Source organism: Rattus norvegicus, chromosome 1, assembly GCF_036323735.1.
Source record: "Rattus norvegicus strain BN/NHsdMcwi chromosome 1, GRCr8, whole genome shotgun sequence".
NCBI classification, from domain to species: Eukaryota; Metazoa; Chordata; class Mammalia; order Rodentia; family Muridae; genus Rattus; species Rattus norvegicus.
In genome coordinates, this window is record NC_086019.1 from 60147650 (window position 1) to 60165412 (window position 17763).

At 44.0% G+C, this 17763-nt stretch overlaps 1 protein-coding gene and 1 pseudogene across 1 annotated transcript; both read left to right on the forward strand.

Moving 5' to 3' along the window:
* LOC134485036 (sperm motility kinase Y-like) overlaps nucleotides 1–17763 on the forward strand; it is a 319058-nt pseudogene that overhangs the window by 32763 nt on the left and 268532 nt on the right.
* On the forward strand, nucleotides 10752–14736 carry LOC134485037 (sperm motility kinase Y-like). The gene is made up of 2 exons (XM_063280855.1): nucleotides 10752–11649; nucleotides 12736–14736. The coding sequence occupies exon 2, from the start codon at nucleotides 12756–12758 to the stop codon at nucleotides 13854–13856; it is 1101 nt and encodes a 366-aa protein (XP_063136925.1). The 5' UTR covers nucleotides 10752–11649; nucleotides 12736–12755; the 3' UTR covers nucleotides 13857–14736.

The window sequence follows — 17763 nt, forward strand, 5'->3', positions numbered from 1 at the left end:
CACACACATATATATATATATATATGTATATATATATATATATGTATGTATTTGGTCATACACATTCATACTTAGGTAAATATATAACCATATACAACAAACCGCCAATACCAAACAAAATGTAGAGAAACTTGAAGCAATCCCACTAAAATCAGGAACAAGGCAAGCCTGCCCTCTCTGCCCCTATCTATACAATATATTACGTGAGTTTATAGACAGAGCAATAGGAGAACAAAAAGAGATCAAAGGGATACACATTGGGAAGGAGGAAGTTAAGATATCACTATTGGTGGATGAAATGGTAGTATAAACATGTGACCAGAAAAAATTGTACCAGAACTCCTCCAGCTGATAAACAACTTAAGCAGAGTGCCTGGATAGAAAATTCACTCTACCAAATCACCTGTCTTCCCCTACTCAAAAAAATAATGGGCTTAGAAAAATTAGGGAAACAGCACCCTTCACATTAGTCACATATAATATAAAATACCTCAGCGTGACTCTAACCAAGCAAGTGAAAGATCTGTACAACAGGGACAAGTCTCCGATGAAAGAAATTGGAGAAGACCACAGAAGATGGAGAGATCTCCCATGCTCTTGGATCAGCAGGATAAAGAGAGTAAAATGGCCATCTTACCAAAAGCAGTCTATAGATTCAATGCAATCCCCGTCAAAATTCCAACTCACTTCCTCATAGAGTTAGAGCAATTCTCAAATTCATCTAGAATGACAAAAAAACACAGGATAGGGCAAATATTCTCAACAATAAAAGAAATTCTGGGAGATCAGCATTCCTGACTTCAACCTGTACTACAGAGTAATAATTTTAAAAAACAGTTATTGGTACAGGGACAGGAAAGTAGATCAAAGTAATACAATGTACAACCCAGAAAATAACCCTACACATGGATGGGAACTTAATCTGTGACAAAGAAGCCAAATCCATCTGGCATAAAAAAAAAAAAAAAACAGCATTTTCCACCAAAGGTGTTGGTTGAACTGTCGGTGAGCATGAAAAGAGTGCAAATTTACCTATTCTCAAATCCTTGTACAATGTTCAAGTCCAAGTGGATCAAGAACCTCCATATAAAACCAGACATGCTGAATATAATAGAAGAGACCGTGGGAAAGAGCCTCAAACACATTGGCACAGGGGGAAATTTCTGACTAGAATGCCAATGGCTTATGTTCTAAAATCACCATTCGACAAATGGGACCTCATAAAATTAAAAAGTATCTGTAAGGCAAAGGTCTTAATCATTAGGAGAAAATGGCATCCAGAGATTGGGAAAAGATCTCTACTGATCCTACATTTGATAGAGAGCTAATATAAAAAATACACAAAAATTCAGAAGTTAGTCTCCAAAAATCCAAAAACAATACTTTTCAATCGGTGTACAGAGCTAAACAAAGAATTCTCAACTAAGGAGCCTTGAAAGGATGAGAAGCACTTAAAGAAGTGTTCAACATCCTTCCTCTTAAGGGAAGTGTAAATCAAAATGACCCTCACAATCCACAGCACAGCAATGACTAAGATCAAAACCACAGGTGACAGGAAATGCTGGCAAGGATGTGGAGAAAGAGCAACACTCTTCTACTGCTGGTAGAACTGCAAGCTGGTAAAATCACTTTAGAAATCAATTCAGTGCTTCCTCAGAAAATTAAAAATAGTTCTACATGAACAACTAGCTATAACACTACTAGACATAAATCCTCAAAGATGTTCCAACATATAACAAGGCCCCATGCTCCCTTATGTTTATATAAGCCTTATTTATAATATCTAGACGTTGTAACCAATCCACATGTACCTCAATGGAAGCATGGATATAGAAATTGAGATGCATTTGCACATTAGAGTACTACCAAGTTAGTATAAACAATGACTTCACGAAATTACAGGGAAATGAATAGATCTAAAATATATAAACTTGAGAGAGGTAACCCAGACACAAGCTGTGTACAAACTCATAAGTTGTTATTACCCCCAAAAGCTCAATATGCCACAATAAACCTCACAAACCATATGGAGCTTAAGAAGAAGGAAGACCGGGTTGGGGATTTAGCTCAGTGGTAGAGCCCTTGCCTAGGAAGCGTAAGGCCCTGGGTTCGGTTCGGTCCCCAGCTCCGAAAAAAAAAAAAGAAGAAGGAAGACCAAAGTGTGGATGTTCATTCCCACATAGTACAGGGAACAAAATAATCACAGGAGGTAGAGCAAGGCAGGGACCTGTGAGCAAGAGAGTAGTGGTAGATACATATGCAGGGTTGTGGTGAGGACAGGATCAGGTGATAGAAAAGACATGAGCGAATTAGAATTTCAGGAAATTGATTAAAAGTATGTAGCAGTGGGGAATGATGAACTGGGTGTAGCCACTACAAAGTCCCAGATGTTAGGGAAGTGAGAGTCCCCCAGGATGCAAAAGGTTGACTTTATCTAACGTATGCAACAAGGGGGACCTGCAATCTGTATAGACACCTCCACTACATAGACACAGCCCCACATAGGCAAAGGGGCCACACAATCATCCTAAATTTTTTTTTCTTTTTCTTTTTTTTCGGAGCTGGGGACCGAACTCAGGGCCTTGCACTTGCTAGGCAAGCGCTCTACCACTGAGCTAAATCCCCAACTCCTCATTTCAAATTTTTAACCTAGGTATGTTCAAGTCCAAAGTAAAGACAGCAATAAAAAAATAGAACAGACACTGAAGGAAAGGCCATACCTTTCCTTCAGTGCTCCACCTAGGATTCCATCCCATGAGCAGATACCAAACTGAGACACTAGTACTGATGTCAAGATGTGCTTACTGACAGAAGCCTGCTATTGCTATTTCCTGAGAGGTTGTACCAGTACTTGACCCATACAGCTGTAGATACTTACAGCCAACAATCAGACTCTGCCTGGGGACCCCACTGGAAGAGCTAGGTGAAGGACTGAAGGACCTGAGGGAATTCAGCCCCATAAGAAAAACATTATCAGGTTACTGGACACACAGAGCTCCGAAGAACAAAGCAAAAACTAAAGAATACACATGGAGGGAACCATGGCTCCAGATACATGACTTTCACTGACATCAATGGGAGAGGAGGCCCCTGGTCCTGTGGAGGTTTGATATGCCAGCATAGGGGAATGTTAGAGTGGTCAGGCGGGAGTAGAGGAGAGAGTGGAGGAGCTCCCTCATAGACGCCAAGCTGAGGGGCATGGGGAGGATGGAATGGGTGATTGCGGAGGGGCAACAAGGAAGTGGATATCATTTGAAATTAAATGAATAAATTGATTAATTTTTAAAAATCTCATGATCATCTCAGTAGATTCTGAAAAGGCCTTTGGCAAAACGTGACAGTCCATCATGTGAAACTTACACAGAGAGAAGGATACTGAAGAATACATGAACACAAAGTAATATACAGCAGTCCACTAGCCAATGTCAAACTAAATAGAGAGAAACTTAAAATAATTCCCATAAACTCTGGGGCAGGGCATGGCTGGCCACCCTCTCCCTAACATTTCAATATAGTTCTTGAAGTTCAGGCTAGAGGAATAAGACAACTAAATGTGAAAAACGAGATATGCATTGGAAGGGAAGAAGATATCATATTGGCATTTGTGATGATATCATAGTATGTACAAGAGCCCCCAAAAATTCTATCACAGAACTCCTATATTTGAGAAATACCTTCAGTAAAGTGGGTGGATACAACATTAACTAAAAAAAATCAGTACCATTCTTTTAAACAAACAATGAAGGGGCTGACAAATAAATTAGGGAAACATTGCTCTTTACAATAGCAACAAATAATATAAATATCTTAGTGTAACTCTAAGAAAGTGAAAGATCTGTATGACAAAAATTTTAAATCTCTGAAAAAAGCAATTGAAAGATATCAGAAAGTGAATGCAATACCCATTAAAATACCAAAACAAGTCTTTACAGACCTTAACGTGAAATTCTCAACTTTAAGTGAAAGATTAAATAAACCCAAGATAGCTAAAACATTCCCGAACAATAACAGAATTTCGGGAGGAATCACCATCTCTGATTTACTGCTGTCCTACAGAGCTATAGCAATAAAACTACAGTATTGGTATAGGAACAGTCAGGCTGATCAATAAAATGAAATCCAAGACCCTGAAATAAACCCACACAAGTATGGATGCTTATTGTCAATAAAGTGGGCAAAATCATATGACAAAAAATAAGAAAGCATCTTGAACAGGTGGTGCTGGTCTAATTGGATATAGGCATAGGGAAGAATGCAATGAGCCTTATCTATAAACCTGTGCAAAACACATGTCCAAGTGGATCAAAGACCTCAAAATAAACCCTTATACATCAAATCTGATACAAGAAAAAGTGAGAAATAGGCTTGAGCACATTGGTGCAGGAGACAACTTCCTGAGCAGAACACGAATGGCGCTCAGATATTGAGATCAACAATTAATAAATGAAACTTGATGAAACTGAAAAGCTTCTGTAAGTAAAACAAAACACTTAATAGAAATGTCTGCATAAAGGTTGGAAGAGGATCTTCACCAACCCTATAGTGCACAAAATTAAAATTAAAATTACATAAATAACAAGTGAAACTACAAGAGACCAAATATCCTTACCTAATAATGTGGTGCAGAGATAAATTCATCAGCAGAACTTTGAAGGGCCAAGAGCCACTTAAAGAACTGGTCACCATCCTTGGTCACCAGGTATATCCAAATCAAAAGCACCCTGGGATTCCAACTTATGTGCATCAGTATGGATAAAATAAAAATCTAAAGTGACATCCAGCACATGCTGATGAGGATGTGGAATAGTGGGAACACTCCTCCATTGCTGCTTGGATTGAAAACTTGTACATCCATTTTTGAAATCATATTGGCAGTTTCTTAGAAAACTGGGAATCAGTTTTCATCTGGACTTAGCAAAACAACCCTGGGACATATAATCAAATGGTGACCCACCATCCCACAAGGACACTTGATGAACTATGTTAATAGTGGTTTTACCTGTAATGTCCAAGAACTGAAAACAACCTGTATGTCCCCCTACTGAAGAATGGATACAGGAAATATTGTATATCTACACAATGGAATACTCGTCAGCTATTAAGAATAAACACATTATGAATTTTGTAGGCAAATGGATGAACTTGAGAATGTTATCCTGAGTGAGGTAACCCAGAACCACAGAAAAATGTATGTCATTTATAAGTGGACATTAACCATAAAGTGCAGGATAACAGGTTGATAGGCATGAAGGAAGAAGGAGGGCCTGAGTGAGGAGGTGTGGATCTCACAAGAAGGAGAAACAAAATAGTCTAAGAAGGATGATGGAACAGGGTAAGAGAAGAGGCAGGAAAGGAGATGGAAATGCTGGTCAGGTCTAGGGAGAGGGGTTTGGAAGAGGGCTAGGAGTGAGATTACAAATTGTCTGGGCAGGAGTGTCCAGGGATCTCTGGTGACTTGCTGGATGCCTGGTAAGGGAGAGGATGGGGGAGTCTATGGGGGTGACTCTAGCTTAGATTCCTACCGGAGCAGAAGATGGAAATGGCCACCTCCTGTAGCAAGAAAGAACTTCTAGAAGAGGAAGAGGACGTCAATGCACTCACAACACCTTCAACTCAAAATCTGTTTTGCCAATAAGTGTGCAGGGATAAAGGTAAAGCAGATATTGAGGGAACAACCAATCAATGACTGCCCCAAAGTGAGATCCATCTCATGTGACAGAGACAACCTCTGACAGTACTTATGTTACTCTGATTTATTTGCAGACAGAGAAGTAGCACACCTGTCTCTGGAGAGGCTTCACTCAGCAGCTGAAAGCCACAGTCAGTCCTCAGATGGAGCTCGGGAAGTCTTGTGGAAGAGTGGGGGAGCGTGGTGAGCAGACTACAGGGGTTAAAAACACTACAAGAAGTCCCCTATAGTCAGATACCTTGGACCATGGAGTATGCTAGAGCCTGTGCAACCAATCCCAGGGCCAGGTGTAGCTATCTGCAGTTGGTCTCCATGTGGGTCATCTGACAAGTAGATCCAGGACTGTCTCAGTCTCTCTTGCCTGCCATGGGAACCCTTCCCCATACCTGGGCAGCCTGATTGTAAATCTGTGGGACAGGGGGTGCCTGATACTGCTGGGAATACATGTCCCAGGGTGGGGTGGTACCTAGGGAGTCTGCCCTTCTACAAAGAGAAGGGAGAGCATTATGGTGAGAAGGATTTGTAAGGTGGCACTGGGAAAGGAGGAGGGAAAGTGGCTGGGATCAGGATGTAACCTATATAAAGAATACAGTACTGGAATTAAGAAAGTTAGAATGGAAATCAGAAAGATTGCTCAGTGTTAAGAGCACTGAATGCTCTTCCCGAGGTCCTGAGTTCAAGTCCCAGAAACCACTTGGTAGCTCACAAATATCTCTAATGAGGTCTGATGCCCTCTCTGGTATATCTAAAAACAGCGACATTATATATATGTACACACACACACACACACACACACACACACACACACACCCCACACATATATATCAAATGAATAAATAAGTAAATAAACAAACAAACGTAGGAATTACCTGGTCTTAGATTCAGAGAAAGGAATAAAGTGTAATGAGATTATATTCAAACCCATGTCATGTACTGCCTGGATCTTTCAGATTTGCAGGAACCATCACAAGGAAGAACAAGAGAGGCTGGAGAAGGATGGGGAGGGGTCTGATCCCTGCAGCTCCTCAGTATCCACTAGCACAGCACTTGCCCTTGGGAGACGATGTCATCCATTCTTCCAGACTGTTGCATCAATCAAAATTACATGCTCTGTGGATGAACCTGTAAAAGAGGACAGTTGCTCTTGGGCTAATATGGAGGTTCCTTGCCTCTCAGCAAGCTCACTGCTGCCTTTTGAGGTCTCTGGAGGGTGAGCAAAATGAAGACACACAGAGTAGCCTCAGGTTGAGTCAGCCAGGCCCAGGGGGCTCAGTGGTGTCTCTCAGATTCCCAGGCCCTCCCTGAGATTGAACACTCTACACAGTGTAAGAGGAATAGGGGATAACCAGGAAATGCAGTTGCTCAGGTGTCTGGCTCTGTAGGAGGGAAATAAATCACAGTGGGAAGCTTCAGGACAGTCCGGTGACCTGAGCCCTCCACAGAGTCTAAGTCCAGACTCACAGACATTCATTCTATTCCCAAGTCTCCTAAACACAGGCCTTGACTGATCTGCAGTCCAGAGTATTGTATTATACAGTGTCCCTTAGAGATAAGACAAACTTTCCAGTTAGGCCTCTTCTGTGTCACACTGAGACTGGGTCTGTAGCACAGTGGATGCTGATGGGGACTGGCCACAACTGGCATTCTATCCCACCTCATGCAATAAACAAACAAACAAACAAACAAACAATCAAACAAATAATCCATCTCACTCCTTGCAATCCTCATTGTCACCACAAGGGAGCGCCGCTGTGACCTTCTTCTTACAAATAAAAGCTGACTTGGGTCAGGGAAATGAATGGATGGATGGATGGATGGATGGATGGATGGATGGATGGATGGATGGATGGATGGATGGATAGATGGATGGATGATGGATGGGTGAATAGGTAGATAGATAGATAGATAGATAGATAGATAGATAGATAGATAGATAGATAGATAGATAAGTAATTTGACTTAATCAGTTTCTTCCAGTCCTATTTTTCTGAGCAAAACACACTGGACATGTCTGCTGCAATTGCTTGTTCTTCATTTCTGATTTCTTTGGCTGTTCATTCAAGGCAGCCCCCTTAGAATCTGCTCATCTCAATAAAGGCCTATCTGTGGAATGTATAGCTTCTCAGTTAGGAGCTGAGGGATTCTTGGAAGGACTTCCCAAAATCCCCTCTGGGGCAGTTGCCAGTGTTCTCTACTTCAGACAGCAGCTGCATGAAGCAAACACACACCTGTCTGAACATTCCAGCTTGGGTGCACGTCACAGTGCACCTGCCCCATGGTCCCTGCCAGTTGCACATGCCACAGGGCCACTACTACAAGATCCCTACCCCAGGACTCCTGCCCCCTTGCATCTCCCCCAGGATCCCTGCTATGTTGTAACTGAACCAGGGTCCCTGCCCTGTTGCACCTGGCCCAGGGTTCCCACTCAGCTTTACTGTCCCAAAATCCCTGGCCAACTGCACCGGCCTCAGGGATCCAGTCTCATTGTTCCCACCCTGGAGCAGCTTCCTGAAAGTGCCGACTAACTGTCCCGAGGTGGCATATTTGAAAATCTAACTCAAAGATCTGGCCAGTCAGAACCCATTTTCTTTGCTGGCACCAAGTAGATATTAGCAGGGCTTCATCACCTTCCCTTTCTCAATCCCTTCTCACAGTTGGCCATGTGGAAGCAAAGAAACTGGCAGCAGAACATGGGATAGTCACCCAGGGTATCAGCACTCCTAGAATTCTCATGAGATGGACTGCTCTGACATGTGATACAGGGGTGGCAGGCAGGCTTTGACATTGAAGAAGCCCAGGCTGCTGCCTCTGCTCACATGGGTGCCAGCACCTTAGCCTAACTCTAGATGACCTATACTCTGAGAGGAGGAAGGAGATCTTCCTACATAGAGGCTGTCCTCTGAATCTGTGCTGGCCAAGGTCAAGCCAGAGTGTTTGAACATGCCAGTTCCAGCCCCTGAGGGTTCTCTGCCTGCCTGGTGTTTTGCTGTGCTTTACGTCTGGCAAGGTGAAGATGTGGTCCATACTAGGAATATCTTTGAAGGCAGCTGCCCTGGGTTTCCATGCTAACATATAACTATGGACTGACATGGACCTAAATACCAAGAACAGTGCCAGGAATGTGAATTCCATAATGAAGAGCAAATGGGGCCTTGATGCCATCTTGTACAGATCTGACAGGAGTCAGTACACACAATTCCCCGTACATCCAAGTCCCGTGGGAAAATCCTCTGTCAAGGGCAGGTGATGCCTCATGAGAGTGAACTGTCAGCGTAGGACAAGACACTTGGGACTACTGTCCTGAACTCACCAGTCTCAAATGAATGGGCTTTGAAAAGTTTTCAGAACACAGAATAGGGGTGTGTAAGCAAGTGCAGGTAATCCTTGCGAAACACATAGTTATTGAGGAGGTTCTGAGAGCTGTTGGATCCACTCCTGGAGAAGACAGTATTGTTTCAGGGAGTACAAAGCAGAAGCCTGCTGATGCTATTCTCAGTATTGCAATGGAGCAGTAACAATTCCCTTAGGAGCAGGATATCCTAGCACTCTCAGATCCAGCAGACAGCCTACAGCCTCTTAGCCTCATCGTTCCAAGAGAATGCCACTTATGTGTGAAGCTTCTAAAGTCTGGAAGCTGGGGAAGGGAACATGGAAAATGAATATCCTAGTAAGATCACCAGTGGAAGGGGAAGCCCTGGGTCCTGCTAAGACTGAACCCCCAGTGAACTAGATTGTTGGGAGGAGAGCGACAAGGGGGGGAGGATGGGGAGGAGGGAAGGGGATATTTGCACGGAAACTGGGAAAGGGAATACTGGAAATGTATATAAGAAATACTCAAGTTAATATATATATTAATATATATATATTAATATGTAAATATAAATATATATAAATATATGTATATATATTTACACTGACATCAACCCTAGATAGGGCATAGAGCAATCCACACATCATGGGATTCAACGGGGCGTTTTATGAAAGAGCTATTTCCCAGGAGCACACCTGTGTGTCAAGGCCTCCCGTCCAGCTAGGCCTTTGGAATCTCCAGTGCTAAACACTGTCTCTTCCTTTGCAGAAGTGAAACATAATAAAAATTCACACTTCACAGTACAGTGAATAGCAGTAATCGCGAAAGGTGTAAATAGAACCGATGAGTACCAGAGTATGTGGATTGATGTTATATGAAATGTGTTTGGATGCCGTGCAGTATCCTCTTCCATGTACCTACATACTGAGCAACGACCCTGTACAATTTCTCTCTAGACAGAACCATCTGGAATTCACTCACTGAGGGACTTATGCCCTGGAGTGGCAGCTACAGGTAGGACTTCTGCAACCATGTCACGAAGTGAAGAGACAGAGATGCATGGATTAAATGGAGAGAAGCAGATTGGAATGGTGGAGAGGCTAACCTGCCAACAACTCCAAATCCCCAGCAGGATGACAATGGAGAACAGCGAGCAGTTTCCCAGCCAGCCTCACTCTCCATAGACAGACTTCTTCCAGTCCTTCCATTTTCCCAAGGAAGAAAAGTTCAAAAAGCAGGGAAAGGGAAAGAAATACTGCTCTACTCCCAGGAGCCAAGGGCAAACCCCCTGGCACCTCCCTGTCTGAGCCCATAACCAGCCACAGCCCAGTCCTGGGATCATCTCTAGAGGCTCAGGGACCCAGGCAGATGAGCCCTTGAATCACAAAGGTTTCCTCTACAGCATTCTATGGGTATCAGTCCTGAGTCCCTGAGCCTGAGGTGCTCTGCAAAGCTATTAAGAGAAGCCTTCTCCTGATCTCTGTACAAAGATCTCTGTGTTGGATGTCAGAGGAGAGTGTCCACCCAGCATGGGTTGGGGCTCTGGCCCTCTAATCAGTTGGTCCATGTTAACTTCTCCACAGAGAAAGCTTATGAGCTTTGCTGATGCATCCATTAGGCGTTTGTGGGATTCAAACTCAAGTCCCTGCCTAGTCCTGCAGCTTTGTCTCAGGTGTTTGATGATAACCTAGAGCCTTTCTGAGGACTTATGAGAACAGTGTCCTCTTGATGGGTCAGTTTAGAAACAGCTTTGTCTTTAAAAAAAGAAAACTATACCATCAGTTTGAGGCTAATCCTTCAGAATTCAAAGAAAACGTGACACCCTGAGTGTAGACATGAGGACTTTAAAGCAGGATGCAGAGTAAACATTCAAAACAGAGAACTAGGGACAGCTAAACATCTTACAGGGTTTTATTTCTAACAGCCTAAAGTCTTTCCATATCCCATAGAAGCCACAGTCTCAGAGTCCTTCCCAACCATGTCATGACAGGTCCTATTGTGACCTCATGAGGAGCGATTATGAGGCGGCCCAGCAAACACATATTAAGCTGTTGCCAGGCCTGGAATTCTTTGAGTGCTTTGAGAGGAGGTGTGGAGTGGAGCCCTCTGCGACTTGGTTGTATCTAGTGAGCTGTGTGTGGTTGTATCGAATTTTACTGTACTGTGTATATGTGTATGTATCAGTGTGTGTAAGAGAGTGTGTGTTGACAGATTGGCCTGTGTGTGAGTGCGTGTACTCTTTTGCCTGTGTGTTTGTCAGTATATGTAGGAGTGTGTGAGTTTACAGGTTTGTATGTGTGTATGTGTTTGTATGTGTGTATGTCTTCTTGTGTGTATGTGTATCCCTGTGTGTATGTGTGTATGTGTCTGACGTGTGTTTTTCCAGGTTTGCTTGTGTGTAAGTATGCGTGTTTTGTGTGAATCTGTGTGTTTGTAAGAGTTTGTGTGAGTATAAGTTCACTTCTGTGTATTTCTCTGTGTGTGCCTGTGTGTGTGCCTGTGCCTGTGTGAGTGCCCGTGTGTGTGTGTTTGTGTCTGTGTGTCTGTGTGTGCACGTGCCCATCCCCTTTTGCCCCTTGTATCTATATTACCTGCACCTCAGTGCAAGAGAGTGTAGAGGCCAAAAGTCACCCCGGCTGCTGTTCCTGAGGTAGGTTCTCAACCTTATTTTCAAGACAGGCTCACACACTGGCCTGCAGCTGCCCAAGTATCTGGGCTGGTTGTCCAGTCGCTCCCAGGCATTTGGTATGCCAACCCCATAATATCAGTTTAAAGGCCTATGTAGATGGCTGGCTGCCTATTTCTTGATTGATTGATTTTTGGATGACTTCAAGAGAAAGAATTAGGTCACATATTGGCAAAGCCACTGGCTATTTCCTTATTGTGGTTTTGTTTTTTGATTTATTTATTTATTTATTTATTTATTTATTTATTTACTTACTTATTATGGATTGCTGGTTTCATTTTTTGGTGGTTTTTATGTTCTCACATGCTATATTACTGCTTTGATTATTTACGGTTCTGCAGTCGGATGATTCACTCTATCTCCATTTTCAATGTCCTGCGGTTTCATCCTTTTACATTATTCCTGTTTCTCTATTTATTGAGCACAAGCAATCATTGGCTTAGACTTGATACAAATTTGCCCTTTGTGACACTTTGACTCTTCAGCCTTTGTTTAAGGTTTACTATTCACTGATATTTAACTGCCTTATTCCTTGTGGTTGGTTAATTTTAATTTTCAGTATTTTGCTCTGGATTGTTGTGGATTTTTGTGGATCACTAGGTCCTGAAATTCAATGGAGTTTTCCCTTAAGTGTTGGCTTTTTATATTTGTTTGTTTTGTCTTATACTAATTCTTCCTCCTCTCGTTTCTTTCATCTGTTTTTTTTTTTTTTCTTCAATGAACATCTATTCATAGTATTGAACATCTTTGGCCGCCCAATCCTATTGTAGTATGACGATTTTTATATTCATCATTGCATTTAGTATGTGTGTGCTCTTGGCTTTCTCTTTTGGGGTTGGTTATTTGGGTGGCTTTTACTTATGATTCCTCATATTTTCCCCTTAACTTTTTCATAATTTTGCTCTATTTTTCTAGTCTAGTTTTTACTTTGTCTTTGTTTGTTTGTTTTCTTTTTCTTTTGTTTGTTTCTTTTAGGTACCACAAGTGTAATTTTAGCTCCTATATTGCTCCATCTTTTTCAATATTTGATTCCATTTTTGTTATTTTTAGGTAGCATTAGTACTGATAAAATGCCTACAGAGACTGAGGAGGAGTTACCAACCCCTACACCCGAGCCCAGTATCTCTGAGGAGGGCAACTTCCATTCCCAATACCAAGTATTGGGGACAATTGGGCAAGGGGGCAACGCCAAAGTCCTCCTGGCCCACCACCGGCTCACAGGAACCCCGGTGGCTGTCAAAGTTCTGCGAAAGGACAAGCAGTGGTTCCAGCCAGCCATGATGGAAGCAAACATAATGAGAAAGATCAACCACCCCAACATAGTGTCTCTCATACAAGTTATTGAAAAGGAAACGAGAATATACCTCATAATAGAGCTGGTGGAAGGCCAAGAACTCTACCAGTACATCAGAGAGTCAGGGCACATAGAGGAGGATGAGGCCCGGCAAATATTTGAACAGATATTGTCAGCAGTGAGCTACTGCCATGGAAAGGGGATTGTTCACCGAGACCTCAAACTGGACAATATAATGATTGATAAAAACAAAAAGGTCAAAGTCATCGACTTTGGGCTTAGCAACCAATTTCAACCTGGAAAAATGCTAAACCACCACTGCGGCACGTACTCTTTTGGTTCCCCTGAACTCCTCCTTGGCCATCGGTATGACGGGCCGAAGAATGATATGTGGATTATAGGAGTGGTCTTGTACTGTATGGTAGTGGGAAAGCTCCCATTTGATTCAGTGATCATCCAAGAACTGCAAAGACAAGTAGTGGCAGGGGTATATCCTGCTCCCTGTGGGGTTTCAAAAGAACTGGAGGACCTCCTTAGTAAATTACTGAGGGTAAATCCCAACTTTAGTCCAACAGCAAGAAAGGCGATGAAACTCCCTTGGTTCAAAGAACACTGGAACGGATTGATAGGTCCCTATGAAGAAATGCTTCCCCTCACACCAAACCCGGCCATTTTGGATGCCATGAAAAGCATTGGATTCCAAGCCTCTGTAGTAAAACACTCTTTAAAACAAAGAAAATATGATGAGGAAATGGCAACTTATTTCTTTCTACAAAAGCAGGCTCTCCAGGGGGATGGCTGCACAGCCCAGGCACAGCAAGTGAGTCCCGTTGCAGCCCCATTCCCTAGCCTTGATCCTGCTGCTGTTTTAGATTAGAACCAAAGAGGAGTGGATGCCTGCCAGTCCTTGGCACCTTGCGGGTGTCATCCTCCCATGGTCAAGTATCTCACTATGGCCAGAATGCTCATCCAAAAGGAGGCAAAAGATCCACTGTGGCTGGTCGTCTCAGGCCACTACCGATGACACCAACACAGGACCACTATCACAAATGTGCCGTGAGTGTCCCATTCATTCAAACAACTAGCATCTTCAGTGAGAAGAGTAGCAATAAGGGAATCAAAGAAGACAACCCACTCTCCCACAGAGCCCCATTAGAGGATAAGCCCATCCCCAGCAGGGTCCGGCACAGAGGTTTTAAGGGGTGGACCAGGAATATAGCAAATGCCCTGATAAACTGTGTTGCTGCTTGCCAAGGATTAAGAAACCTCGCCTGGGGCAGAACAGAATCTCCGCGCAGAAATGAGCCACAGGGAGAGTCCAGAGAACAAGCAGCAGGCATAGCCCAGGTACCTTTGTGCTTTGTCCGTTTCAGTTTGCTCTATGCTGGTCCTTCCTCTGTCTCTAGTTTCCATTTTCCCCACAATTCTTACCTTGTTTCTGCTCTAAGTTCTTTATGAGGTTTCCCGAACACCAAGCCTTCTCCCTCATCTTGATTTCTCCTCTTCCCAGCAGGGACCCAATAGGATTGATGAGTTCCACACTCTACAGAGTTTTCTAGTTGGCCCATCCCTTCAGATGGACTCCAGCTCCCCCTTAGTCCAATACTCCCACAGGGTGAGGACTAGAGGTTCATGGGCTCATGGACTCCTCCACGGGCTACTGATCTTTCACATGTGGTCATCAATCACAAGTGCTGCAGAACAGAGTCTTATGTTTTCAAATGTAACATCCCATTCCATTAAGCCTCAAAACTAATAAACAAGGTTTGTCATTGAATAAGTATCAACAACCTAGTTTGTGGGTTATTGTTGATGGTCAGAATCCTGCATGCATGCATATTGTTTTGCATACTGGTTTTTTTTTGTTCCTAAGACCTAGTGATCTATTGAATTTTATAGGCAGTAGTTCTAAATGGTTTCTTTCAAAGACCTCAACTGAGAAGTAGAAAAAAGAAGTTATAATATAGTAAGGCAAATCAAAGCTCCAAATGGTAAGCTAAGAATTCTACCTGACTGTCTTTTTTGCTTGGAATAAGTTGTCTTGTCTATTTCACAGTGTCATCTGGAAATTCTTTCATGTCCTCAGTATAAACAGTAGGTGATTTCAGACACATGGCAATGGAAAAGACACCAGCAGATACTACAGCAGCAACAGGAGTAGCAACAATAGCAGAAGCAGCATTAGGCACAGCAGCAGCAGGAGGAGTAGAACGAGGAGGGTCGGAGGAGGAGGAGGTGGAGGAAGAGGAAGAGAGGAGGAGAAAGAAGAGGAGGAGGAGGAAGAGAAGGAAGAGGAGGAGAAAGAGGAGGAAGAACAGCAAGGGGAAGATTTTCATTCCCTGTCCCCTTGAGAATTGCTGATGACTACTTCTGGACACAGATATCATGCTGAGAACTGTTTATCAAAATGATTTAACAGAATATTAATATTCATAGAAGACATGTCAATGTTCCTGAGGGCATGCAGCCCTGGAAAAGAGAGCCAGATGGCAGAGGCAAGCAGTGTGGAATGTTCTTACTGAGGAAGACCTTCTCAAAGCTGATGATGTAATAGGTATGAAGGAGCATTTCATGGGAGTCACGGTCCCATGCCCCTGTGTCAGGGCACACAGAGCTCCTTGCCTTGCATCCTGCGTGAGAGGGGACCTGGAATATTCCCTGATCCCCACAGGGTCCTGGATTGCAAGGTTCCCCCTCAGTCATGGTCCTCCCTGTGCCTCATGTGGTACGCAGCTTCTACAGGCTGAATTTATATCAGTGATTAACTGGAGCTGGACCACAACCACACCACAGGCAAGCCCTGGGCACTGAGGACATTAAGAGCAGCAGACAACATCTCCTCCACTGCTTCTGACTCTGCTCCACAAGCCAAGGCAGCTCCCACACAGCAGGCATCCAGCCTAACTCCCAGCAGGGAGAGTGTGAGATGTCTGTGGATGAGCCCACAGGGACTACAGGATTCTGTGGGAAGACATCTGGTAGCTTCTGGAGCAGCTGCAGCAGCCAGGACACATGAACTACAGTGGAGGTGAGCTATAGGACCAGGTAGCAAAGAGCCTGATCTGGCCAATGCTGATCTGAATCCCTGAGGGCAGGCTGGAATGTTCACTCAGGGCTATTAGAGTGAAGGCCAGCCAAGGGCATACAATGTGTCACTAACATTCTCAAAGTCTTGTCCAGGAAAAAAACCACTGGCCTTGACCACTAAAGTTGAGTCCAGACTCATGGGCTACAGGATAGCAGATTGAACTGAGTCTGAATTCCCATGAGTATGACCTCTGGCTGCTCCCTAGGCTCAGTATAGATGAGCATGAGAAGGCACCATTGCTGTGTTTGCAGGAGTAGCAGAGAGCTCGGAATACATGACCCGCTCCTAACCCAGACTGGAGCCACTCTAGGGAGGAGATGGCATCATTTGAGAGATGGGCTTATGCGGGACACTGTGCTCTGGTTTGTGGCACATACAGCTCCTGTCTTTCTTGCTGACAGTTCAGATCATCAGCTGGCCTCATTACGGACAGTCCCATGAGGAGTGGGTGTTTGGTTCCTGCTTCACAGTTAGGGCAGGAACAAGCCCAGACGCAGTGAGTAAGGACAGTGCTTCTGTCTTGACCCAGCTTCCTTGTCCTCCCCCTCCCCCAACTCATATCAGGAGCCACCCAGAGACCTTCATAGGAGTGTGGGTCATGTTAATCGGAATGCACAGCTAGAGATTAAATTCTGGGTAAGGTCTCCATACAGCCCTGGTGGCTCCCACACCCTGCCTACCTAAGTTTTCCCAATTGGATCCTCAAGGTCGTGGAGAATCTTCTACAGGCTGCCCTGAAGATACAGCCAGTTTCTTGGTAACATTGTGTTTAGCAGAGGTTCTCTGCTTCAGGCACAGAGCCTTCCAGTGAGAGGGTTTGCTGAGTAGCACACCAGGAACAGAAGAGTGGAGAGCCATCCAGTGGTAGACATGAAGTACTGTAGGAGTTTATTTCCTGATTTCTTCACATCTACCTTTCTCTAAAGGCTTTTTGTCAGACACATAGGGACCTAAGAAACTTGAGTTTGCACCCCCATAGGGAACCCAGGACACTAAACCAGCAGCCCTGTTAAACGTCGGCAGAGGACAGTCTGGGCTCTGTGTTTATAGAATGGCTCTAGACTGGTATGAAGACTGATTGACCAGCCAGTCAAGGAGAGTTAGGGACAGTTAGAGATTTGGAGGAGAGCATGAGCGGCAGACACAGCAGACTCCAGGCCAACAGTGGAACCAGTTCATTTAATAGAGACGCATATGCCCTCCCAAAAGGCTGTCAGCTTTAGGCACTGCACTGAAGACCTGACCCAATAACATGCCCAATTTACACATCACCCACCTGTGGCTTGTGGAGGGTCCTCAGGGTAGATCCTAAAGTCCATCATGGCTGAAAGGCAGAAGTTTGCACATCATTGCAATGTGGAGGCTACTCTCAGCTGATGGGACACACACAGTGTGTGAAAAAGTTTGCTTAAGTGAAAGTTGGCCGTCCTTGAACTCTCTGGTCTTCCAGGGTAGTGTGTGTTGACCACATGGAGAGCCATTCCTAAAGACATAAGTGCCAAAATTCAACAATAGGGAGAGAATCCTGTGCCAGATGGAATCCCTCAGGCCAGTGCGGATTCAGAGACATCCTATGCCATGGCATGGAGGCTCCCAAGGACTTCTAGGATCAATGTGAGCCACACAAGTGCCCACAGTCCATCCTGGGAGAACATAAATTATCTGGAATTATCAGGGACCCTAAGGTAGGTTCGTC

Bases quoted from the DNA above. Each gene is read 5' to 3' on its own strand.
- LOC134485037 (XM_063280855.1), top strand. From the start codon at position 12,756: ATGCCTACAGAGACTGAGGAGGAGTTACCAACCCCTACACCCGAGCCC.